Below are 25,486 nucleotides of genomic sequence, written 5' to 3' on the forward strand. Positions count from 1 at the left end.
CGCTCCGACCGGCCCGGCGCGGCCCCGGCAGGCGCGCGGGGGGCGGGGGCGGGAGGAGCCGCCCGGTCCCGGCTCGGGCGCGACACCGCCCCGGGCTGCGCGGGGATTGGCCGCGGCCGCTGGAAACCCGGGCGCGGAGCCGGCCCCGCCCGCGCGCCCGCCGCGCGCCCCCGCGCCCGTGCCCGTGCCCGCCGCGCGCCGCTCTGGGCGCGTCCCCGCCGCTGTGCCCGGCGCGGGGGGGGCGAGGAGGCGGGACCCGCGGGGACGAAAGTAGCGGCGAGGCGGCGAGAACAGAGAAGAAAGGGGAAGAGGCGGGGGGATGGGGCAGGCGGGGGGCCGGGGCAGGAGATGGGGGCGCGGGAGCTGGAGGGGGTTCCGCGCGGGAAGGGGAGGCGGGAGGCCGCGGACCTGCCCGGAGGGGAGAGACCCGCCGGGGGCACGCGCGCGGGAGGCTGCGCTGCCACTTTGCCCCCCGCCCGCCGCGCACGCACCTGCCCCGGTTCTCCCCGCGGCGGCCGCGGCACCCTTCGGGCGGTTGGCTGAGCTTTGTTTAGCCAAACGCGGGAACTGCAGGGCGGCGGCTGAGCCCCGGAAAGTTCCCCGAGGCTGCGGGACGCCCATTCGGGGGACCCCCTTCCGCACGCCCCGCCCCCCTGCCCGCTGCTCGGGGCCCGCCCTAAACGCCGGGGGACCCTGTACCTTCCCCACGCGCCCGCGCTCCCCCTGGATGTGCCGAACCGCCCGACGCCCGAGGAAGGCTGGTTCCCCGAGGACTGGCTGCCTCGAATGGAAAACCTCATTTTCTTCCCGCACCGGCTGCGGCCTTCGGCGCCCTACTTTGCGGGAGCCTTGGCGCGGGTTCAGCGTCCCGCTGGGAGCGGGCGCTGCGGGGGCGGAGGAGACCCCGAGGGCTGCGGGGAACCCAGCCCCGAACCCAGGGGTGCCCTGGAGGGTCTCACGGACCCAGCCACGCAGACAGAAGGGGAGGCGAGACCTACAAAGGGAGTCGGGAGCCAAGTTCGTGAAGCTGGGAAGTCGGGACCGCATCGCCCTGGGGCGTGAAAGGGTCCGCGAGGCCTCTCGCGTCCGGTGCGTGTCCTGAAGTTATGGGCCTCTTACTTACAAATGGATTTGGAGCAAATGGCAGGATGGTAGCAGTGACTTCCGAGTGGTGGATGCACAGTTCTGTATTTTTTTTGTTTTCTTCGCCCCTCCCCCCCAAAACAAAATGTATTGGGGCCGAGGGAGCATTCTGAAGATGTCCCGCTCGGTGACAGGGCTCAGCAAACCTTTTTGCTAAAGGGCCACACAGCAAATGTTTTAGGCCTTGAGGACCAAATGGTGTCTGTTGGCAGCAGCTCTGCCGGGCTAGCAGCCACGGACAAAAGTAAATGAATGGAGGGGGGTGGGAGGGGCCCATGGGGAGAGATGGAGACATCTGTAGTATTTTGAACAATTAAAAAAAAGGAAAAAAAAAGAATAAGTGTGACTGTGTTCCAATAAAACTTTATTCACAACACTGAAAGCTGAATTTCACCTAATTTTCAGATCACAAAATGTTTTGATTTTTTTCTCCAAACACTTAAAATACATAAACCATTCTGAGCTAATAGGCCGCATAAAAACAGATGGCATGCCAGATGGGCAATTGTTTGGCAACCCCTCCTTTACCAAAAAAACAAAATAGATGTTTTTTCCTGTTACATGTTAAAGTATACACCTCTCTCCCACCCACCCCCATTGCTTTTCAGAGACAGTGGAAGGGGGAGGGAGAAACATCTATGTGAGAGACACCTCGACTGGTTGCTTCCTGCATGTGCCCCAGCTGGGGATCGGGCCTGCAACCAAGGTACGTGCCCTTGGCGGGAATCAAACCCAGGACCCTTCAGTCCGCAGGCCAAACCAGCTAGGGCCAAGTATACAACTCTGCATGTTTACACAGTGCTACTGAATTGCCTGTTTTATTAAAACAGTGGCTAACAGGCAGAACTTAGACACACACAGATGTGTAAAGTTAGAAGCCAGTTGTGTGAGAAAGGTAAGAAAGCCCGTTCACATCTCGACTCTAGCCCAGAACCCACTCCTTTCTGGAAGAATTTCCTGAAGTGCTGGGACCAGGCCCTCCTTGTCCTCGGTCCTCTCTGATCTCCTACGGCAAGGACAGGGATGCTCAGCCACCCTGTTTTTGTTACTCCTCACGTTTCACTGGTGCGTGCAGACTTGCCAATAGGGCTATAAATTCCTGGAGTATAAATAGGTACCATAGCTGATTCATTTGTTTATGTTCTGCTTTGTGGTTGAAAACAGTGACCATGGAGTCACTCAGACCTAATTCCAATCCCAGTTTTGATGGTTATCAGCTCTGTGGCCTCAGACAAGTGACCTCTGTTTCATCGACTGTGAAATGGGCATCATAAACCTAGCGCACAGGCTGGGCTTGGGGTGTGAATAGTTGTGTGTAAAGATCGCAGCTCAGTGCCTGGCACGTAAGCATCCAAAGGTATTAATATACTTGGCAGAGAGCAAAAGCCCCACGGACCTTGTCCCTTTCTTATTAAAGTGGTTAGAACAAAGCAGAGAACATCACGGGGTCTTTCACTGGCATTCGGCCCCTCTTGTGATCATCCCCCTCAAGCCATTTTCTTCTCAGCAATACGCAAATAAGAATCGGCTTTGTCTTTTGAGTGTTCTCAGAGAACACCAGAAAAACCTATTCTAGGCAAACAGATCTTGTTGTCCTGACAACAGAGTGCCAAGAAATGAAGTAATGGAAGCCTCCGAATCTTCTCTTAGAAAACCTGGACAGGACAGGGGAGGGCCTGAAAAGTAAGACTTGGAAACTCACCCAGCTCTGGCTGTTTCTGCTGCGTGGTTAGGGCGCTGGCCTGCCGACCAAAGGGTCTTGCGTTCGATTTCCCGTCAAGGGCACGTACCTGGGCCGCAGGCTCGAGCCCCAGCCCAGCGGGGTCCGGTGCGGGAGGCAGCCAGTCAGTGTCTCCCTCTGACATCAATGTTTCTCTCTTCGCCCCCTCCATCCCTCCCACTCTCTAAAATTCAACGGAAAAAATATCCTCGGGCAAGGATTAACAAAAATGAAAAAAATAAAAGGACCTGATACAGTAACTTCCCAGAAGAATTAGTTTTTACTATACGGCCTTTAAGAATATTTCATTTTTACCCTCTACATATGTAATCTTTCAAATAAACTTAAGGAAAGGTTTTTAAACATCAACATACCAATTAATGCCTGTATCTCTACCCTGAATCTCATTTCCAGAGCAGACGCGCCCTAATGAGTGGGAGCTGTTTTAAGCCTCCTCCAAAGAGCTTTGGAGATAAATTATTTCCCATCAGAAGTTTTGAATTAAATGGGGAAAGAACCAATGATGGAAGCTGCAAAATTCGGTTGGGGTCTTGTTGCAGTTTTGGATTTGAAAGGGGGATTTTTCTGTGAACACTCAGGGATAACAAGTTCACGAACAGACAAAACAGTAACTGGCTTCTGCTTAATTGCAGGGTTGAGTAAATGAGATACACTGTGTGCTGAGCGATGGCATCCACACCTCTGAGCTTCAGACGCTGTCTTACCTTATAATCACCTTACTTGTGATGAATTCCTGGTGGTAAGTTATCATCACCCCTCATATACATAGTTAAAGAAAAAATATACCCATGCAGAAGCTGTAAGACAGCCAACACCCAGAAAGTGAGTGAAATATGCTGCTCGTTGGTCCAAAACTATAAATACATCTTTTCCTCCTGCACTCCAGTCAGGGACCAGCATGGACTCACGAGCACACACGGGCCCACAAAGTGGGGATGCTTTAGGAGGAAACTGAAGCCACAGAAACACCTGCACCAGCCCCCCGGCGAGATCTGTCGCTACCCAAAAGGGGTCCTGCCTGAGCACACGTGTGAATGAACCTGCAAAATGACGAGAGTGTGCACCATTTCTTGTAAGACTCTGGCAACTCTGCCCAGAAAGAACATGACCTTGAACACTTATGCCAACAGCTGTTTATTAACAAAAAGTTGATGTCTTTGCTATCAGAAGGAGCAGGGAGAAGAAAACGCATGTGTATATTCTAGCAGCAAAGTCGGACAAACCCCAAGGCAGTTTGCTGAAGAGACAGACATCAAAACCATCGCTTGTGTGGAGCGGGGAGTGTACGCAAGTCCAGTCTGTACCCTGCACGGTGGCCCAGCGGGAGGGTCTCCCTAGAGATGGTTTATCAAGGGCACCCCGTGGGAGGGCAGCTCCTGGTGCAGCTGCCGGAAGAGCATCGCACAGCGGTTCCTCTCCTGGGTCTTCCCCAGGGTGTGGTAGAGCCGGGCCTGGAAGTAAACGACGTCTCTGATCCGCTCTTTGCAGTCGACCTTTGAAAAATAGTTCTTGGCTTCGTTGAGGTTCTCAATGGCGGCCTCCAGCGCTGACGGAAAGGGGGACAAACACCACATGTGTTTAACTCAGCACTTCACATACAGCTTCCAAAACTTAGCATCTACTTTTATTGATTTAACATGTACCACATACTTTTTTAAACTTAAACTTTGTGTTTATTAGCTCTTGAACACATTTTATTATTTTTTTAAATCCTCACCTGAGGATATTTTTTCCATTGCTTTTCAGAGAGAGAAAGAGGGGGAAAGAGACAAACATCGAAGTGAGACATCGAATGATTGCCTCCCACACGCGCCCCAAACGGGGCCCAGCCTGCAACCAAGGTACGTGCCCTTGGCTGGAATCAAACCCAGGACCCTTCAGTCCGAGGGCCGATGCTCTAAACTACTGAGCCAAACCGCCCAGGGATTGAACACATTTTTAATTATGTTTTAATTTTTCAATTACAGTTTACTTCCAGTATCATTGTGTGCTGGCTTCGGGTGTGCAGCACAGTGATTAGACAATCACATACTTTATAGTGTTCCCACTGACATCTCCGGTATCCACCTGGCCCCATACATAGTTATTGAAACATTATTGACTATATTTCCTTTAGCCCTGACTTCCAGCCAGTGCCTGATTCTATCGGGTAATAACCATTCACTTGCCTTCAACCTACATGACAGGCATGCACGTGGAAGCACTTTAAATGCTGCATGAGACTAACACAAAATTGTGAGCACTCAGCACTCAAATCCTGTCCCCAGTTTACAGGCTTCTCTTCTTCTGGGTCCTGCGTTTAGAAGCTTTCTCAACAGTGTTGCCTAACCACCTGCGTACAGCTTCCAGCTTCCTACCTTCTGCCTTGCCCGGAGGATCGCAGGAAGCTGCTGAGGCCACCTGGCACTTGGCCACCAAGAACATGGCCCGGCCTTTGTCCAGCACAGCTCCGTCGGCCAAGATGGGCTCGATGGCCATGTGCAGGAGACTTAAGGCCTGTTCTGGGATTCCGAGGATGAGCTGAAAGAGAAACACCGCGGCGCTTACACACCCACACACGCTGCCTGCTGCAGGGAGGGCTGCCTTTCTGGCTCTTCCCTCCCACCTGGCTTTCCTTCTCCCTGACAGGTATGTACTACATTTAATGTGCACTGTCCTCTTAGAAAATATAACAGGTGACAATCTGATTTCAGATGACAATAGATACAGCAGGGAATAGTTATTCACACAATGGAAAGGTTTTTGTCTTTGCAAAAAGACTCAGCGCCAAAATCCTTCAGGTTGGTGACTCCAAAGGGTAGAATCAGCTGTGGAAGGATCACTGGAGGAAGAGGAGCCACTAGGAAACTATCTCAAAGGTATATCGTCAAAGAAACAACAGGGAATTAAAATGGTACACTGGACAACGCCTATTTAACACAAAAGAAAGCAGGAGATATTTTTAAAAATTTCCCCAATAATTCTAACGCACAGTCTGGGGAATCTCTGCTTTAGTTAATAAATTCCTCCAGTGAGTACAAAATTACTCATTCAATAAATATGAAAAGCCTACTGTATGTATAGGTCCTGCTAGGCGCCATGGGATATAATAGGGGAAAAACAAGAGTCCCCTCTCCCATAGCCTTTCCATTCTCAGAGGAGAGATAGAAAACAAACATGAAAAAAACAGCTCATATCTAAAACCTTTCAGTGAACATATAACTTCATTTCTTTATTCTATCCATCCCCTTGTCAAATCAAGCATCGCTCTGGGCCAGCTAATCATTAATAGGATGCAGGTGTCCTCAATGAAGAGGCGAGTCCCCTTTACTAAGCACGCAGCTCGGTGGGGCCAGTGCCCCTGGGAGGTGTCCCTGTCACCAGGTCCACAGCTCCAGACTTCCACGCAGGGCCTGCCACGGAGACTGCATCCCCAGGCTTCAATATTAAGAAGTGGAAGCTCAGTATTGTCCTTTTCAAAACCAAGAAGTAGTGCCAGGCTGGCCAGTTCTTGAGAACAAATATGTGCTAAAACAAAACAAAACAAAACAAGACAAGATCGGCTTACCTGGGCAAAAGCCAAGTTCAGCACCGTTTCGGAGGCCAAGTACTGCAGCCGGTACTCCCTGGAGAGGGCCAGGGCCTGCAGGAGCGCGGGCAGCGCGGCGGCCGGGGAGGAGGAGCGCCAGTGCAGCTCTGCCACCGACAGCAGGACACTGCCCGCAGGCAGGCCCGGGTGAGGGCCCGCCTCAGGGCACCGTCCCCAGATGCAGGGGGCGCCTCTCACCTGATGGCCGTTTCCGTGTTCCTGATTTTCTGACAGTGAACCAACAGCTTCTGGAGGAGCTTGTGTGCCTCTGTCATCTGGCTCTGGGCCTGGAGGACGACTGCCTTCCTAACACAAAACAGACATAAGCGGTTACGTCGATGTTCTGCAGGGTTATAAATACATCACGTTCAGGGTTGGAATCGCGGTTTCCTCAGAATGACTGGGCCCCCAAAGAACTGTGCCTGATATGATTTTTGTTAAAAGGGGGGAAACTATGTGTATATAAACACATATGTGTACACACACACGCACGAACAAAGTCTGGAACTACAGTAGCAGGATGTAGGTGATTATCTCTGGGCGGGACTTGTTTTCTCCATTTTCCTTATCTATGTTTTCTCATTTCCTGTAATAAATATGTACTAAATAGAAAAAGGGTTTTCCTGCCCTGGCCAGGTGTCTCCGTAGGTTGGAGCATCATCTGTACACTAACAGGCTGTGGGTTCGACCCCCGGTCAGGGCACATACCTAGACTACAGATTCAATCCCCGGTCGGGGGATTACCGGACGCAACCGACTGATGTTTCTCTCTCACCCTCCTCCTTCCTCTCTCTAAACACCCCCGCGAGTGAGGGTTAAAAAGAAAAAAGGTTTTGACAGCTAAAGTTAATAAATTAACTCACACACAAAACAAGTAGGAGTGAAGCCACCTGAGAATGAATTCACTGCGGGCCCGAGTCCCCCAAGTCTCACCTGTAGACGCCCTCTGTGCTATGAAGTGCTGTGATTCCCGTAACGAGCGAATCCGCCAAATGATACCTGCCGTCGTGCATTGCTCTGTCAAACTGGATTTTCTGATCACACAGCATCCACAGCTAGGAAGGAAAAACACAATTAGGGACAGGACGGCCCGCGTCCACCTCACCGTTCAACAGAGATATGAAAGCATCTGTCCTGCTTGGCAAACACTCTTACAGTTCACACACAGTCTTTTTGTTTGTTTGTTTGCTAGTTAAAAAATATTTTTAAATAATGTCAAGTAAGTGAAAAAGCACGAGTAAAATAAACACGTGTGCCAGTCACCAACGTTGTCAAATCACAGTGTTTCGCTTTACTGGCCTCAGGTACGACTGCAGATTCTCAAGCACTTTACAACTCTACGCCTCTCCTCTTCCACAGCAAGCACCCGACCTGGTCTTGATCATTCCCACCCGTATTCTTACACTTTTACAACATGCACACTTACCCTTAAACAGTATGGAGTATGACTACGTTTTTAAACTTTGTACAAATAAGCAGTATCGCACTGTGTTGCTCAACATTATTTCGGGGGCTTACGCATTCCTGTACACCTTCTTGGTGACAGCCAGAACTGCCAGGGAAAGTCGCACCACACCAGCACCACCCCGGAACCACACTGTGTCCTTGGGAGCTACGTTCTGAACTGTTTGCTTACCGCCCTCCCCTCCGGGTGCTCTGAATCCACACCTCAGCACAGCTCGCGTGCAGATGGAGCTCACACCATACCTAACAACCCACTCGAATGACCGCCCCAGGGACCGGCAGTGGGAGATTCCCAGGCCACAATCCCTTATGATTACACTGAAGACTAAACATGGTGAGGGAAGGAAGAGCAAGAGGCCCCTTTAACAGTTTTTCAGCCCCCTCGGAGATAAAAAATCAGTGCGGAGAGAAACGGAGGGCCCAGGACTGCTTTACAGAGTTCACTCCCTCTGGGTACAACATCGTCCCACAAGGTTATTCCATTCTGGGAGGAAAGATTAGAGTTGCCAAGTATGAGACAAAATAACAAAATTGAGACCTAACTCCTGATCTCTCGAAGGACACTGAGGATTTCTCTTCTTATTCCCACAGCTGGATATGAGGAGCACTCACTTAGAACCAGGAAGACAGGAGGGAAAAAGTTCCCTGCTGTCAACCGCTCAGTTTATTTCCCAGCCTCTTGAAGACAGCTCACCGCCTCCCAAGTAAGTCCCCAAGCTGACCTTGATGCACGGAGGTCACAGAAAGGAATCGAGACACGAGACACTGAGGGGAGGCTCTAAATGACCCCAATCTCACAACAATACAGGAAAGTCTTTTCAGAAATAAACCCGATGTCACACAGAGCACAGTTTACCTGGGCATGCTGACTATTGGGTGGGAATCTCTCCTTCAGGTGCCTTAACACTTCGGAAGCTGCAGCGAAACAGCCCTGAACAGAAAGACACAGTGAGAGGAACACACCTGCTGCACCGGGCGGGATGCACACGGATACACCTTCCTGGGGGAGTCCAACCAGACCTGCCCCGGACCTGCCTGGTACCCTTCCAGAGGGAAGCGTGGCAGAGCCACCCTGGCCCCAGAAGCCCACCGGCCGCCCGCCCGCTCGCCTACCACCTACCTGCTCGGCATGTAGCTCTGCGAGGTGGCAGAGTGCGACGGCGAAGGACTCGGTGTTGTTCTGCTGCACGCCCGCGCTCACCGACTCCAGGCTGTTCATGCTCAGCAACATCTGGGCTTGCTGCAGCGCCATGGTGCTGGGGGAACAGGGGCTCCGTCAGTCGGGGGGCCCAGGCTGCCTCCACCACACCCCGCACTTCTCCAGTGCAAATGGAAGGACGGTAAGCCCCACTGCGGGCTCTGGCTCCGTGGGAGCAGCTGCCTCCCAGGAAAGCGGGAAAGCACCCGGACGCGCAGCCCCAGGGTGTTTTCGGCACAGCGGGGCTCCGAGCACAGGACCCTCCAGCGCCTCTAGCTTTCCCTGTGGGCACGTGTATTCATTTGTTTTCATGGGTAAATTCAGACCCGATGCCGCTCTGGTGCCAGCAGCTCTGGCAACATGTGCAGCGGCCTGTGTCTGCAGCTGCTTCAGACCACACTGTGCCAGAATATACCCCACGTGCAAAACAAGACTGGCCAGGTGGGCACTTCCTCTCATTACTGACTTCCTGAAAACAGCAGACTGTCTGGGTGAGAGGTGAGGTAGTGACAGGGCTCCAGGATTAAAAGTCTAGTTCAGAAGTTTACTTCCAAGCTGAAGAGGCTCAATGGAAATGAAACACAAACTGGAGCTACTCCAGAGAACACACCTGGGTTATCAGGGAAGCACCTTTCTTTACATAACAACTGTGGGGTCCAGGGGATGCCAACAGGAAGAGGTGCTGCCTGTCTTAGAGGGCAAGGGCACTGTGCTTGGAGTCAGACGACAAGGTGGCTAATAAGTGGCCCCATCACTTAACTACACTTGTGGGCTTGGGCAGATCAGATCGGTGTGCAAACTCTGGTCTGAGCATCATGCTAGAATGGAGATCACCCACAGAGCAGCCGGGAGCAGGAAATAAGAACGGACATTGGAAAAGACTGCAAAGTCTGTGCAAAGTACACTATGTTTTGAAACTATAAAGCACGATATTTAATCCCCTGCACAAACAACTTCCATCAAAGGGGAAGAGACTTGTCTGTTTGGCCTTTCGTGCAGCCAGTCTGCGAGCCTCTGGTAGTCTCTAGAAGGACCATGCCCCACGGCCCTGACCGGCTGCCTGCAGACCCACCTGCGGCCATAGAGCCTCCAGATGGCCGTCTTCTGGGCGATGCTGATGTCGATGAGCTCTGACAGGGAGTGTTTCCAGTGCAGGAGGTCGGAGTCCTTTAGGGCATCCATCAGTTTGTTTGCTGTCTTCCCAGCAAACGCCCTCTGCTGAACCAGGGACTGTATGCCCAGGGAGGCCAGGTACTAAGGGGACAAATATACCCGACATTACAGGACGCAGCTTGTGTTGCTCTTCGGAGACTTGGCATATTTCACATTTTAGCACATGCACAGCGATGGCACTACCCCTGCCCCCATATGAGATAAGTTCCTGAAAAACTGGGGCTGGGCGAGTGGCTGACAGTAGAACACTGAGCAGAGCCACGGCTTGCACATTAAATGGACCTGCGCTTCAACACCACCTCTGCCGCTTACTCTGTGACCTGGGGCCAGTCACTTAGCGTCTTAGCCAAGCCTCAACTTCCTTGTCTATAAAATGGGCATCCAAGCTGCCATAAAGAATTGTTGGGAGGGTTAAAATGGGATCATATGCCAAACCATGCTGGGCACATTATGCAGCAGGAGATTAAAAGAGGATGCCTATTATGAGCGTAATCTCTTTTCAATAACTTGTAGTATGATTTTTACAGATGAAAGCTCATCATAAATACATAACAAAAATCATACGTAAGAAGTCTGTCATTTATTTTAAAGAGGCACTTCTGTCATTATCATCAATTCTGTACATGTGACTTTCCTTTCCCAGAAATGAGTCAAATGTACAATTCATAGATTTGAAAAGCATGTACTTTAAATGACTGCACACTTTAAATTACTTCCAATAATCCTGGGATTTGTTGCAAACTGTAGGAGACAGATGCTTAAGCAGCCACACTGCCTATAGTCCAGTTTTCAGTGGACAGTTTTTGAGAGAGTAAGGTTCTTTGTGCATAGTAATCTGGATGCAACAGTAATCGGGATTCTAACAGCCATTACCACCTCACATGTGGAGACTATGCCCTTTCAGTGTCCCTCAGTATGTCCTTGGGGGCTGTCATTCAGGTCCTTCCCTGTCACTCAAAATGAGAAAGGGGGAGGCCCGCCTATCAGGTTTACTAGTTCCTGGCTTTGTTTACTGTTAAAACAAGGATCAGCAAACTTGTCCTCTAAAGGGCCAGAGCATAAATAATTTAGGCTTTGCAGCCCACATCTGGTGCCCATTGCATATTCTTCTTTGTTGTTTTCCCCCCAACTATTAAAAATGTAAAACCCACTCCTAGCCCGAGGGCTATACATGAGCAGGCAGCAGCCAGATTGGGCCCAAGGGCTGTGGCGTTTGCCAATCCCTGGTTTAAAAATAAGCCTTCCCTGAAATTTTCCTAAGTAAATATTTTGAAGTTAATGCTGATCAATAAACCAAAAACTATCACATCAAACTGATAAATGGAACTTTCACAGATGTTATTAGAATAAAGGGAGCAGGGAGAAACCTATCACATAGAATTTAGTGGTTTAATTAATATTTAAGGCCATGTGAAACTACCAAGAATGCAACCACGCCATTTATTTAAACAATCTCAAGACAGATGAGCCTTACCGGTAACCCAAAATGCACCGCTTTCTTCACAGAATGCTCCAGCAGAACGTAGCTATCAGATCTCTTCTGCCCCAGCACGTAAAGCCAGCTCTGGTAAGAGAGATCAGAATGTCTCCTAACAATGACCGTGGTGGACGTCCCACTGAAGTATCAGCATGGTTGTAAGGAAGGAACAAGGGACAGAACAAATCCCCTGACATGCTCTTTGTGAAGTATGAAGCTAAATGAAGCCCGTGAAACACATGAAAACTACCAGACAAGCCACTGATCTTCATCTCTAACAGCAGTGAGAGGCCAGTGTTCCAGAAAAAATGCAGGAAGCCCCCACACAGCCTCTAACTGAGAACGGGAGAGTCTCGGGTGACGGTTAAATGGATTGTGTTCTACTTGTGCTCGGTGGTTATGCTTTTACGGGGTAACATCTCATCCAGTTACAAGGCTAATGTCAATGTTTACTGTGGTAGTTTCGCGTGGCAAGTTGCGCTAAAATTTGTAGATAAGAATCGCGGCCAAAGCCAAACAGATGTCGTGAATTAAGAAAGATAAACAAACACGGCTGCCCTCCCTGAACTACCGTGAGTACCTAACTAGTTGTCACTGCCGAGGACCTTTGCTCCGACTGCCAAACAACCTGACTCAAACGGGGCCTTCCAAAGGCCAACTCAACCCGCAGGCAGCACGCCCAAGGCAGGAGGGTGGCCTTACCAGGCAGTGCTGGAGACACACATGATCATTGGACTCCTGGGCGATCCTGATGGCCTCCTGCAGGGCGAGCTCCGCCTGCTGACTGATGACAGACTGGACGTTAATATCTCATTAACAATCACAGACACGCATAAGCAACGGAGGCAGGAAGTCATCTGTGCGGTAATTCATCCAAGAGCAGGCTGCTGGGTTGGAAGCTGCAGCTACGGGCTTATTCCTTCAGAGGCCCTCCCCTGCCCAGCAGCAAGAAGCATTAATGTGGAGGCAGAGAACCTGCCCCTTCTAAGATGGGTTTCTGTTGAAAGGGGCAGTAAGAATCAGCTTTTCTTATCTCAGCTCCTGAGTTCTATTTTACCTGTCTACGGCTGAGGGAAGGGGCACTGAGACACAATATTTTACTTTTTATTGCATTCCCTTCTGCATTATTTAAATTTTTTTAAAACTATGGCATTTGATAATTTTATACTTTTTTCAAAACTAGTTTTAAAGAGTATTCTGAGGATTATACACTTCTGAGATTCTTTTTTTCTGCCCACGTGATTCCCCTCCATCTCTGATGTCTCCCTCAACCTCTCAACTTCTGTGGAAGTTCAAATATTCTTGGCCCCGTTGAGCTCGCACTTGTGAAAATTCCCAGAGGTGCCATCTGTACCCCACCCTGCAGGGCTTAGCTTAATACTCCTGTGTACCACCATCTATTTATCTCATCTGTGTTAACTTTATTTTTTGACTAGTTTATAAACCACAGAGGGCACAAGTAAAGTCTTAAACTTTGGGTTTCCCAGTGGCACGTCACAGAAAGAAAATATCATCAATGCTGGGTCACTGAGGATTTCAAAATCAGTTCTACGGGTGTCACTTACTAAGGGAAACATTTACATAAGGAATTTTTGTTCAACTCAAGTGCAATAGCCTCACACAACTCCTTTTAACTGGGGAGAGCTGAATTGTTCCTCGGTGACTAGTTGATTGAACGCAAAACCCAGATACATTCCTACCTAGTTTACATTTCTTTTACATCCTTTTAGTAACGAGATGCAACAGAACATAAGCCATTTGAGGGCAGGAAGGGTATCCGTTGACTTAACTGATATCGCCAACAAATACCAGTTGATTTAACCTCACTGAACATGTGAGCAAACCGATAACGGCATGTTTAGAGAAACGGCGTCTGGGAGGGCTGTGCTACAGCAGGATGAAGGGAGGCCATTTATCCCGGGTCGGAAGGGCAGGCAGGTCACCACCACAGAAAGGTGAAGTCAGGCACAACCCTCAGAGGGCCATATGGTTTTCCGCTGCTGCTGGGCAGAAAACCCTCTGGCAAAACTTTCACTAACAGGACCTCTCCACATCCTTTTTTATGACATGGATTTGAATGCCCCAATGAGGTGTTCAAAGACTGTTCCACACACAAGCCCCAGTCTAGGGCCCTTTTAAAATGCGACAACCGGAGGTTATAGGACTTCTTGGGCGTTGCCTGACCTGTACAGCAAGGGGCAGAACTCTCAATTTCTGAACTCTGGACACTTTCCATTAATGTACTCGAGGGTCTCTATTCATTGAGGCCTGGAGCAGAGGCCACATTTCTTCCAAATGGGAAAAAGCCACAGGGGGTGGGGAGGCTCTTCCAATTAGTCATTTCCTACCTTTTCACCGTTATTCACATTATTTCATTGTTTCCAGAACAGCCCCCACGTTTTGAAAGGTTTCATCCACTTAACTCTGTCTACTAAATGACTGATCCATTTTCCTATTTGTATTCAGTAAGATCACAGGCATATCTTAGCAATGGCACGAGCCAAGCATCGCCTCACTGAGCTGCCTTTTAATAAGCCAGAGCAGTCTTTTACCCAGCAGAGGCACAACTTCCTCCGGTTTTCTGAAATACTAAAAATAGCTTTTGTGTGCCCATTCTTATCTCTGAAAAATCCTTTGGGGATCTCTGGCCTAATGACCTAATTTTCCTTTAATTCAAGGCTGTGGTTCTTAGAAGTAATGAAAGAAAGAGGCCATGTGCTAAGGCGGAGATGTTACACAGGGACACCAGGGGGCAGGCTCTTTAAGGGGGAAGGTTTTCATTAACTGTCCAGTGGAAGAGCTTCCCTTTTGGGAGTTACTGACAAGTGAGGGTCAAACAGTCAGCTTCCCTTCTTTCTTTGCTTCGTCTCCTTTTAAATACAGCTTTCTAAAAATCCACCTTAATGAACATCTGAGAGTGAATGTCTTCCACGTCTGTGTGGATTAAAACCTACAGACTTACTAGTGCCCGAAGCGGCAGTGCAGGGCGGCCAGGTTCAGAGCCGCGTACCGCAAGCTCCGGCCATAGCCCTCCTCCCCGTTACTTTTGCTTTCAGCTCCAGTAAGGATCAGGCGGTCGAAGTAATGCAGGAGGCTGTGTGTAGAGCTGAAAACATCCTGGACCCGGAGGTTGTTTAAGTAGCTGAGGTAATGCTGAAACAAGAAGCGATGCGCATATTGCAAACACCCCGCTTCCTCTGGTGGAAGACTAACTCTGAGTTCCACTGGCTGCAAACACCGTGCCTCCCCCGCCCTTCTAGCACCCACTCTGTCACTGGGTATATTAGGACCCAGGTGAGGGTGCAGGGGAACTCACCTAGCTCAGGTATTTAAAGAGTTTACAGAGTTCATTATCTTCTATTTTGAACTGTTTTCATTTTGTTTAATTCACTGAATTAAACTTCCTTCCAAACAGGCAGAACCCAGTTACTACGGAACAAAACAGGTATCTTTCTACATGTGGATAAAGTCAGATGTCAAATCCAGGTTTCAGGGTAAAAATCCATTAAAGAATGTTATGATTTAAACTAAAAAAAAACAAAACAAAAAAACCCCACACTGACAAAAGTGGAGAAAGGAACAAATTTTTTGGCCCCCAATTTTTTTAAAAAACTGATTTGAGAGAATGAGAGGAAGGGAGAGGGAGAGAGAGAGAAATATCGGTTTGTTGTTCCACTAATTCATGTAGTCATTGGTTGATTCTTGTATGTGCCCTGACTGGGGATCAAACCTACAACCTTGATGTATCAGGACGATATTCTAACCAACTTAGCTACCCAGCCAGGACAGGCCCCCAATTTCTTAAAAACTCAGTCTACTCTGTCCTAGCCACTATGGCTCGGCTGGTGGGCGTCATCCTGTGTGGGCTCCATTCCCAGGAGGGGGCATGCAGGAGGCAGCCAAATGATGATTTGCTCTCATACAGATGCTTCTCTCTCCCTCTCCCTTCCTCTCTCTCTAATAAATAAGTATATAAATAAATAAAATAAAAACTGACTCTATCATCTGCCCATAATTCACACCATCAGAGAGGTTATGACTGAAGAAATCCTTACTGGCCCAGGGGTGGAGAGTGGACAGTTTTGCAACCCAAGCTGGGTTGTTTACTTGCCAACAACATGATTTCTCTCCAAGAACCTGGGCCAATGGATGGATTTTCATTTGCGTGGCTACTCAACATAAGAGTAGCCTTGTCATTTCTTTTTCAACTCAGCAACAAATTTTGGAAAAGACTCACCGCTTCAGCAAAATCAGGATTAAATTTCAGCAAGTTGTTCAATTCTTTCTGCAAAGACGCTGGAGGGAGGGCTTTCGTCTCGTCATTCTTCAACAAAGAGGCCTGACATCGAAACATGACAACGCAGTAGAAAGGAACGGCCCACAAACATATGGAGGTGCTATAGTCAACAGCGTCAGCTGGCTATTTTCTTTTCTGATTACTCTCTCTTCTTGACCACACAGAACAGTTCCCTCTCACTGAAACGCTAAGCCTCGCGACCACCACTCCCCCTCTGCACACCCCGCCCATGCCAGCTCCTGCTCACCCTTCCAGCCCCGACTTAGACTTCTGCCGCCGGCCTCTGTCACTGTCCAGGCTAGGGAAGGCCCTGTAAGGCCTCTGTACTAACCCTTCCCGTACTTCCTATCAAGATGTGACCGCAGTGCAGGCTGGAAGCACCTCAGGGCAGGCCGTGTGCACCTCCAGAGCTGTAGAGGGCCCTACGGCATTCACGTGCCCTACTGCTGGTTCACTGTTTCATAGAATGCCATCAAGCAACACTTATGTAAAATATGTAGAAAACTAGTTCCAAATTAAGTATTAGTACCTAACTGGGTTACAGACACTTTACTTCAATTCTACCTAAACAGTATTTTCTTAATAATAATAATTTCTAAGTCCATTTTAATTCATTGTATCATTACAGAAGATTCCAAAAACATAGAAAAGCACACAGAAGAAAAGAGAAGTCATCTGTAACCCTCCACCCAGGAAAACACGATTAATTCTTCAGTGTATCTCATTCCAGCGCATCTTCTTTCCTATGTGTGCATATAAGTATGCACATATGCATACTTATGTCTACATATGTCTACATATACTCACACACTGTATTTTTAACAAAATTAGAATACATAATTTTACTTTGTGCTCTTTGCATTTAATAATACATCACAAACTCTGTCTCATCAAGAAGTCTTTGAAAATATTTTAAAAACAAAACTATTAACCCTTTGACGGTTGTATTTATTGCAAATACTTTCCCCATTTTGTTGTGTGCCTTTTGATTTTGTTAGAACGTGTCCTGACATGCAGACATTTTTAATTTTTATGCTGGAAAATCTAATGATCTTCTCCTACCTGTTTCTTCCACAGCTTTTATGTTTAGAACATCTTTCCCCACCCAGAGGTCAGTTAAAAGTTAATATGTAGTTCCTTCTAGTTTAATGACAGCTTTAAATATTCACATTTGCCCCTTTAATCCACCTGTAATGTACTGAGGTGTGAGGACTGAGGATGAGGTGGGGATCCAGCTATCTTTTCTCTTCGATAGTTAACCAACTGTCTAGATGGGTTTTTCTAATCTGTTTGAAATTCATCTGTAGGGGTGTCCTATCACGTTTAGCTAAATCGTTACATCTTCCTGCAGAACAAAAATTAAGAACAAAATTAGGGAACACTAGAGAAGTCTAGCAAAAAATCCAAAGGTCTATGCTTGAAAATTATACGGGAGAAACATGTCCAGCTACGTTGAGGAAATGAAAAGGTCTGCCTCAAAACCAGCACCAAAAAGGTGTCTGGGAGCTAGTACACAGATATCTGCAACTTGAAATGCACCAACAAATAAAATGAAACGGTGGCTGGAGAGCGGATGGGTAGAGATGTGATGAACAGGGCAAAATGTTAACTGTAAGGTATAGGTAATGGGCATATGGATATTCACCGTAAAACGCTTTCCAACTTTTCTGTTTGAAAATGTCCATAAATAAAATGTTGGGTAAAGAGTAAGTCTTCTAAATCACATGTTTTTGGGCTGTTAGTCACACACCATTACTAATGAACCTGCATTATACCTTCAATAGACAGAGTCACTCACACAACTGGAAGGAGCACCTGGCTACGTGTGCATCCCTAGTGAAGAAAGGGGGACCCAGAACAAGGGATAATGCAGAGCTGCCAATGAATGTGCCGACCTAACAGGCCGATGCCGTGACAGACGACGTTAGGGGATTTTTAAAAGTTCACAATAAATTACAGAATTGACATACCTGTTGAGAAAGAAAAAACTCTGCTTGTTTTTGGGACAGAGGCCCACTGCAAGATACCTCCTCTTCTCTAGAAAACACAAAACAAAAACAATACAGTAATACACACAGTGCACCACGGCAAAAATGGTAATGCTTACGAGGTCAAAAAAGTCACCAGAAGGGCTCAAAAACTTTTTTTTTTTTAATTGAATGATTTTAGAGACAATCCTTTTCTCACATCTCCCAAGGAGCACTAGCGTCCCACAGAAAACACTCTGGGAAGGGCTGCTCTCGTCTTCTTCTGATTCCATTTCCGATAAATACTACCTAACAACCTCCAAGGCAGTGGATTGGCTTTTGCAAATGTTGGAGCTGCCAAGAACCAGCCCAGACCCTGGCCTAACAAAGATCAGTGACACAATAGTGACCTAGAGGGAAATGGAAAAAAATTTCACAGGCCAAGTTCTCAGATGGAAAACAGTTAAGCATCTGGGCAATAAGCTCTTTTCTCTTAACATAATCCCTTAAACAAAATAAGCCCAGGCCTTGAAATAAATATGGCTGTACACAAAAGGCTAGAGACAGATGAGAATCTGAATGAAACTGGACACACCACTACTGGTCCCGCCCCCCGGGAATGTGCCCTGACCAGGAATCGAACCCTAATCGCCTGGATCCCGGGTTGCCGCTCAACCGCTGAGCCGCGCCTGGCCGGTCTGTTTTTTGTTTTTTTGAGTATATGCAAGACATAAAACACCAGTCGAGGCCCTGGGGGGGAAATACAACATCTTAAGGGGCCACAGTCTCGGTGAAGACTAGGACCAGCCCAGGAGCAAAGACAGCAGCAAACGATCGACGTCGAGGGTGAGTATGAGCTCGACCCAGAACAGCGGGGCATCACTCCAGCTGACTCAGAAGCACAGGGGAGGCCTGGCCCAGCTGCACGCAGACCAGCAGGCTCCACGGCGGCCTCGCGAGCTGTAACCCTATCAGCCGGGTTTCCTACCGCAGGACACAGAGCTGCCCTTGGCAACCACGAGCAGGTGGAAAGCTGGAGCCAAATTTCAGCTTGCAGGTCCTTCCGTAACTGGACTTTCAATAACACCCGATAAACAAACGTTTGTTGACCGAGTACCCGCTCCTTCTTACATTAACAGGTTCCCACTTTCAAACAGGTATGGTTTCACTGTAAGATGGGAGATCTGCGGGCTGTTCAGTACTACTTTTCTAATTTTAATACTTTCCTGCCCAACAGCATCAGGACAGGCACAGTAAGTGAGCGGAGCAAGCCCGCAACTCACCTCACGGACAGGTCCAGCTCCTCCTTTTCCATTTTCCGCTCGCCCTCTTCCCGGGTCAGCTCCATGTCAGTGTCCTCCGCGGCCTTCTTCTCGCCGTTCTGGAAGTACTGCTGCAGGGCGGTGTACAGTTTGAACACTTGGCTGAAAGAAAGCTTACTGTAGGCCAAGATCATGTGACGCAGAAATAAGCCTACAAAATAAGACGCAGACGAGGGGAAGGCATTAAATGAAATCAGGGTACACAAATCTGATGACAATTTGTTACAATTCTTCCCACAGAACAAAAAAGAGACACTTGAAGTTGGTATTCCCTCCACCTAGAATGTTCTTCCCCCTATTCTTTACAAATCTGGTTTCTTCACATTCTAGGGCTCATTCCTCCCACCTGCACTCTACCATCTTTAGCTACCTGATATATTTTTTGTGTGGCTGTGATAACTATCTGAAATTATCTTTTTTTAAAAAATATATCTTTATTGGTTTCAGAGAGAGGAAGGGAGAGGGAGAGAGAGAGAGATAGAAACATCAATGATGAGAGTCGTCATTGATCAGCTGCCTCCCGCACGTCCCCTATTGGGGATCAAACCCGCATCCTAGGCATGTGCCCTGACCAGAATCGAACTGGGACATCCTGGATCCTAGGTCAATGCTCAACCACTGAGCTACGCCTGGCCAGACTACCTGAAATTATCTTATTTGTTTACTTTTTCCATCTGGCCCCAACCTACCGGAATGTAATCTCCATAAAAAGAAGGTCCAGGTCTGGCCAGTGTGGTTCAGTTGGTTGAAGCATTGTCCTGTGCACCAAAAAGTCACGGGTTGACACCCAGTCAGGGCACATACCTAAGTTGTGGGTTCAGTTCCTGCTTGGGGCACCTATGAGAGCCAGCCAATAGATGTTTCTCTCTCTCACTCTCTCTCTCTAAAATCAATAAACATATCCTCAGATGAGGATTTTTTTAAAAATGTAAAAGAGAAAGGAAGGTCCATGTCAATCTTGTAAGTCCACATCCTGGCACACAGGAGAGAGGTTATAAGTTATCAATAACTGATGTTGAATAACGACTACCATGAAAAAAAGCCAGGTGGGTGGAGCATGGATATAAAGCTAATAGAAAAGCATCAAGAAATGTTGTGTATGCTCTCACCTTATAAATTATATCAATAATATAACCTTATTTCTCTTCATAGAAGTTTAGACCCTGAGTTGTGAAACAGACATATGATGCAGTGGACTGTGGGACAGAGCTGAGAAGCCCTAAGAACCCCCTGGACCAGGCGAATACCTTGGCTATCAGAGACAAAACAGGAGACGCTTTTCCACAAGAAAGTTGTTTAAACACAGATCCAAATGGCAAGGCAATAAACACAAACTAAAACGTGTAACATCCCCAACTGCATTGGTTCAGATATTGCAGAGTAATGATAGATGTGATCTAGAAAGCTGCTCACTTCAATGAACATATTCTCTGCTTTCCTCAGAAGAACTTCATACCTACTACACTTGTTTTGTGAACCTCTGGTTCAGTTCCAGAAAAAGAATCTGACAGGTCATCAAAAAATTGTTCCATATCCTTCAATTCGCCTTCGGCCATCAGTTTGATTCTGAATGAGAAAATTGAGGTGCATGTTTTAGGAAGGCTTTCTGAACATCTTTGCACATTTCACATTCATCTAAAATAAAACTATTTTAAAAGCAATTCAGAGTTTCATATAAAAATGGTGGCTGGCACATAAAACAAATTTGATAACCCAAAATGTCTCTCCCATATTCTGAAAAGTATCATTGCTGACGTTTTCTTGACATAAAGTTTGTCGAAGTAACACATCAGCCAATAAAAATGGACTTTTCTGCAACAATTAACAAGAAAAAGGTAGACCCATGTAGAAAAATAAATTGTGAGGCAGTACATTTAATGTTAACCATTTTTTAAAAATTAAAATGCTTAGGAAAACAACCTAAAATAATAAAGATATCTTTTTTTTAAAGAATTAACACGGCCCAGCTAGCCTGGCTCAGCACTTGAGCATCAACCTAGGATCCAGGAGATCTCGGTTTGATTCCCGGTCAGGGCACATGCCTGCGTTTCACGCTGGATCCCCAGTTCGGGGCGTGCAGGAGGCAGCCGATCAATGACTCTCTCATCATTGATGTTTCCATCTCTCCCTTCCTCTCTCTGAAGTCAATAAAGACATATTAAAAAAAAAGAAGTAACACATACCCTCTTCCAATTTTCATCTACTTTGACGTCTTTTCACATATATAGAAAACAATGAAGCTTACCTGATCTGTACTGAATTTGCGAGCTGAGGACAAGATTCTTCAATTAACTTGTACAATTTAGACAGCGTAATATCTGGGCCCTGAGTATAGAAAGATGGGGGGTTATGGGTAAATTCTGAAGAGCTGGAGAATGAAAAGACGCAGCAAACACGAATTCTCTTATCAACCCCTCTGCTTTAACAATCATTCCAAACATGAAATCTCACATCAAGAAGGGGAAAAATGCACTATGTAAAACGCTCAAACAATACTTGAAATCTGCAGAGCATTCTCGTATAGTCAGCGGAATGGTTTAAAATAGAGGGAAAAACACTGAATCTGCAGTCCAAGGACGCCCCGCTCCTTCCCTCTTAGTTCTGTAATCACACAAGTTGTAGCCTCCTGAGCCCTAGTTTCCTACATCAGTAAAATGGAGAAAATAATAACCATCTCCCTTGTTTGTGGCAAAGATTAAGTAAGATAATGCGAAACGCTCCGTGAACTGGAAAACGTTATACAAACAAAGGCGTCCTACTTTTCCTAAACACGATCTCGTTCGATCCTTCCCAAAACCTCGTAAGACAGGCAGGCATACTGCGTCCAAGTGCATATAAAGCACCACCAGAGACAGAGCATGCAACCTCTGCTGTCAGGAAGACTACCCTCTGGTTGAGATTTAAAACTAAACACCGAGTCTTCTTTGGAGAGTAAGTTGACAGTATATATATATGCCAATTACAGGTGTGGCTAACCCAGCAATTCCACCTCTAGGGAAGGTTATGTTCAGCATGCATGGGGGTTCTTGCTAACTCTTGGCCTTGGAGGACTGAAAAAAAAACAAAAAAAAACAAACAAAAAACAAACAACAAAAATGACTTGAGTGCTTTACATGCTCTTTTTTTTTTTTTGGTGCAGGTTCATCTCTGGCTCCAGCATTTGCTAGCTGAGTGATTGAAAAATTAACTCTTCCCCCCGTCACTCAGCTAACAAATGCTGGAGGTATTACCTTGTATTTTATTTATTTTATTTTTTTCGGTCCTCAAGGTCTAAGAGAGTTTATCCGCTGCGCGCCCGAGCGCCAGGCCCCGGTGAGCGTCCGGCCCGGGGCAGGGCTGGCGGGCGAGCGGGCCGCGGGCCTCACCTGCAGCAGCGGCAGCAGCAGCTGGTTGAGCCGCCGCCGCTCCACCAGGCCGACGGCGGCCTCGCCCGTGCGGCCCATCTCGTTCAGCAGCACCAGCACCGCGATCTTATACGGCGTCACCCAGTCCTTGATGCCGAACACGTTGGCGTGCACCACGCCGTTGGTCATCATGGGGTTGAAGTAGAGGCTCTCGTGGACGCTGGCCATGGCGGCCCGAGACCCAGCCCCGCAGCCCGCACGCCTCACGCACCCGAGTTCCGGCGCCGACGCGCCACAACGCGCCCTACGCCTCGGCCGGCCCGGGCTGTATCCCGGGAAACGGGCTTCTTCGCGCTCGCGGGATGCCGCAGGCCAATCAGAGCAGCCAGATGAGAGCCACAGCCAATCAGAATGTCCCAGAGTGCTGTGGAGGGTGGGGACAAAGGCGCTGCACCTAAAAACTGAGTCCCTACGGAAACTCTTGCGGAAGGAGAGTAGGTTCCCGGTAGACTTGAACTAAGACCGAGTGAAAGTGGGTCTACGCTTGGGGGCCCCCGCAACTAAACCGGTTGCCTGCCGGCTGCGCGTTTGTTCATTTAATTTAAAAGCAATTAAAACTGAATTTTAAAAAGGTGTTTCTATTGTCAACTCTCATCATTTGTTTGCTCGAACCCACTTCGCATTGTCTCTTAGTGCTGGTAAGTGAAAGATAATATAAATGACATAATTTTCACAAGTATATGAGTACATTTTACGCTCACTGTCTTCGTTTCTTTGCGGATACCCTGACTCATTCTCAGTACTTAATGGCGGTTTCCAGTAGAAGTGGCTGCTTTCAATAATAGAAGCAGACACTACATTTGCTCATTGCTTTCCCTTTTGGGGGGGATGTTAATTCCTTGGTTTGTAAAACTTGCATACATTTCAGTTTGCAAGTTTCTGGACCTGTGATGTTTGATGAATATCTGGTGCCAAATAGTGACGATGTATAGTTAGTTCTCCACCGCAGTGATAATGCTGCATAACAACTAAACCCTGAAGGTTCAACAAGAAGCATGTTTGCTCACACATCTGGGCTGGTAGGGTAGGGAGCTCTAATAAGCTTGTTGGGGCTCAAGCACAGATCTGAGGACTGACTGACTGGATGATTTAGAATGGATGACTGGGGACAACTGGAGTGGCTCTCTCTCTGTCTCTCCTCTTCTAGCGGGCAATCCCAGGGAATATTCTTGTGGCGGAGGCAGAGGTGCAAAAGAGAAAGTAGAAACCGGTGTATCCTAGAGACCTAAGCTCAGTGATGGCACACATCAGTACTTTGGCCACATTCTATTAGCTAAAGCCTAAGGCCGGCCTTGAGGGATTGATTAATCAGTCCTTGTCAAGTCATATTTGTTGGAAATTCAAAGTGGTTTCATGCTTCCCAGCCAAATCATTAAAGGTCATCTTTCCCATAAGCTTCTGGAACTTCTGAGCATTAGTCAGTCAATCTTAAAAACTGCACGATTCTTTCATTCTTTATGTTCAGGCTCTTAATGGTCGTTGCACCACAAAAGCCATTAAGTGGCCAGAGCACTTCTTAAAAAAATTCTGCTCATTTGAAGTTCTTTGAACAGGTGTTTTATTCATTGTGTGTGGAGGAGAGAAAGGAAGGAAAGTCTTCTTTGGGATCTTAATTTGTGTCAATTAATGAATAAAAGAATGGACTTCTCTGAGAAAAGGGGTTCAGAGAAGAAAGCCATTATCTCAGAGAAAAGATGAGATTCATTTGTTCAGAGAGTGCGTTTAAGACAGACATGTAGCCCAGTCGGGTGTGGTTCAGTGGTTGAGTATTGACCTAGGATCCAGGAGATCTCGGTTTGATTCCTGGTCAGGGCACATTCCCTGGTTTGCAGGCTCAATCCCCAGTCGGGGGCATGCAGGAGGGAGCCAATCAATGACAACTCTCTCATCATTGATGTTTCTCTCTATCCCTCTCCCTTCCTCTCTCTGAAATCAATAAAAATATATTTTAAAAAAAGATATACAGGTACATTTGTGATCTGTTTCTGGGTTGCCTACCCACCCTCCACACCTACTGGGGTGTGGCCCTTGGAATAGGCATTTGAGAAAGCTGATGTGCAACGTAATCAATAGCTCAGGACAAGAGCACCATTGATAAATCTTTAATCAGCAAATAAAATTTTAGAATTATTCTAAAGCCAGCATTAATATCACTGTAGGTGTAAGGTTTTAAGAGTGAAGATGGACATTTTAGGGAACAGTTATGGGGCACACACATATTCTTACATGATTGTAAATAAATATGGTAGAGAGAAATGTATTAAGTTTCTTACCTTGCATAGCCTGAAACTGGAATTTTTCAAGACAAAACTCTCCTTATTGCAACCATTTGTATATTGCCATCTCTGTTCACCTTGCTCACTTATGAGTTGACAATGTTTGTATTTCACCGTGTCTGTCCAATTTGTCTGTAAATGTGAATGAGCGTCAGCCTGTCTGCCTTGGCTGATAAACTGTTAGAAGAGGCAAGGTTTAGCTAATACTCTCTGTGATTTGTTTAGCATGGTGTAGCACCACATGCAATTAGAGGTTTAATGAATGTGTTTATTGCAACTTTTGGGAGGCTTAGTCTTATTTATTGCTGTCTTGATCCTGCCAGCACCTCTCAAGAAGGTAGGAAAAGTTGACTTGATCTATGTTTCATACTATGTTAGCCTGGAAGCAAATGCTGAGTGTGACAACTGAGGCTTATCACTGATGCCTATTGGTGAACTGTGTGCTATAAAAAGAAA

The 25,486-nt window shown here is 47.3% G+C and overlaps 1 protein-coding gene across 2 annotated transcripts; it reads right to left on the reverse strand.

The window, feature by feature from the left end:
• Positions 1-3,998: 3,998 nt before the first annotated feature.
• ANAPC5 (anaphase promoting complex subunit 5) lies at positions 3,999-22,952 on the reverse strand. 2 transcript variants are annotated; one of them, XM_087828668.1, is made up of 17 exons: positions 22,716-22,952; positions 21,596-21,675; positions 20,807-20,916; positions 19,312-19,501; positions 18,032-18,098; positions 16,002-16,103; positions 14,727-14,917; positions 12,467-12,548; positions 11,762-11,851; positions 10,187-10,368; positions 9,037-9,172; positions 8,773-8,847; positions 7,386-7,507; positions 6,651-6,758; positions 6,432-6,579; positions 5,242-5,404; positions 3,999-4,430 (listed from the first exon to the last, which is right to left on the reverse strand). In XM_087828668.1, exons 1-17 carry the CDS (start codon positions 22,920-22,922, stop codon positions 4,219-4,221), a joined length of 2,265 nt encoding a protein of 754 aa, XP_087684794.1. In that variant the 5' UTR covers positions 22,923-22,952; the 3' UTR covers positions 3,999-4,218. The 2 variants fall into 2 exon arrangements, with proteins under 2 accessions (XP_087684794.1, XP_087684795.1); XM_087828669.1 differs by lacking the exon at positions 8,773-8,847.
• Between the last annotated feature and the right edge of the window lie 2,534 nt (positions 22,953-25,486).

Source organism: Miniopterus natalensis, chromosome 20 (assembly GCF_054644295.1).
Source record: "Miniopterus natalensis isolate mMinNat1 chromosome 20, mMinNat1.hap1, whole genome shotgun sequence".
Lineage (NCBI taxonomy): Eukaryota > Metazoa > Chordata > Mammalia > Chiroptera > Miniopteridae > Miniopterus > Miniopterus natalensis.

Excerpts from the sequence above, each read along its gene's own strand:
- ANAPC5 (XM_087828668.1), bottom strand. The coding sequence starts at position 22,922 with ATGGCCAGCGTCCACGAGAGCCTCTACTTCAACCCCATGATGACCAAC. Across the intron at positions 20,917-21,595 it reads GCAAATTCAGTACAGATCAG|AATCAAACTGATGGCCGAAG; the intron begins GTAAGCTTCATT and ends TTTCTCATTCAG. Across the intron at positions 6,580-6,650 it reads AACACGGAAACGGCCATCAG|TGTCCTGCTGTCGGTGGCAG; the intron begins GTGAGAGGCGCC and ends GCCTGCGGGCAG.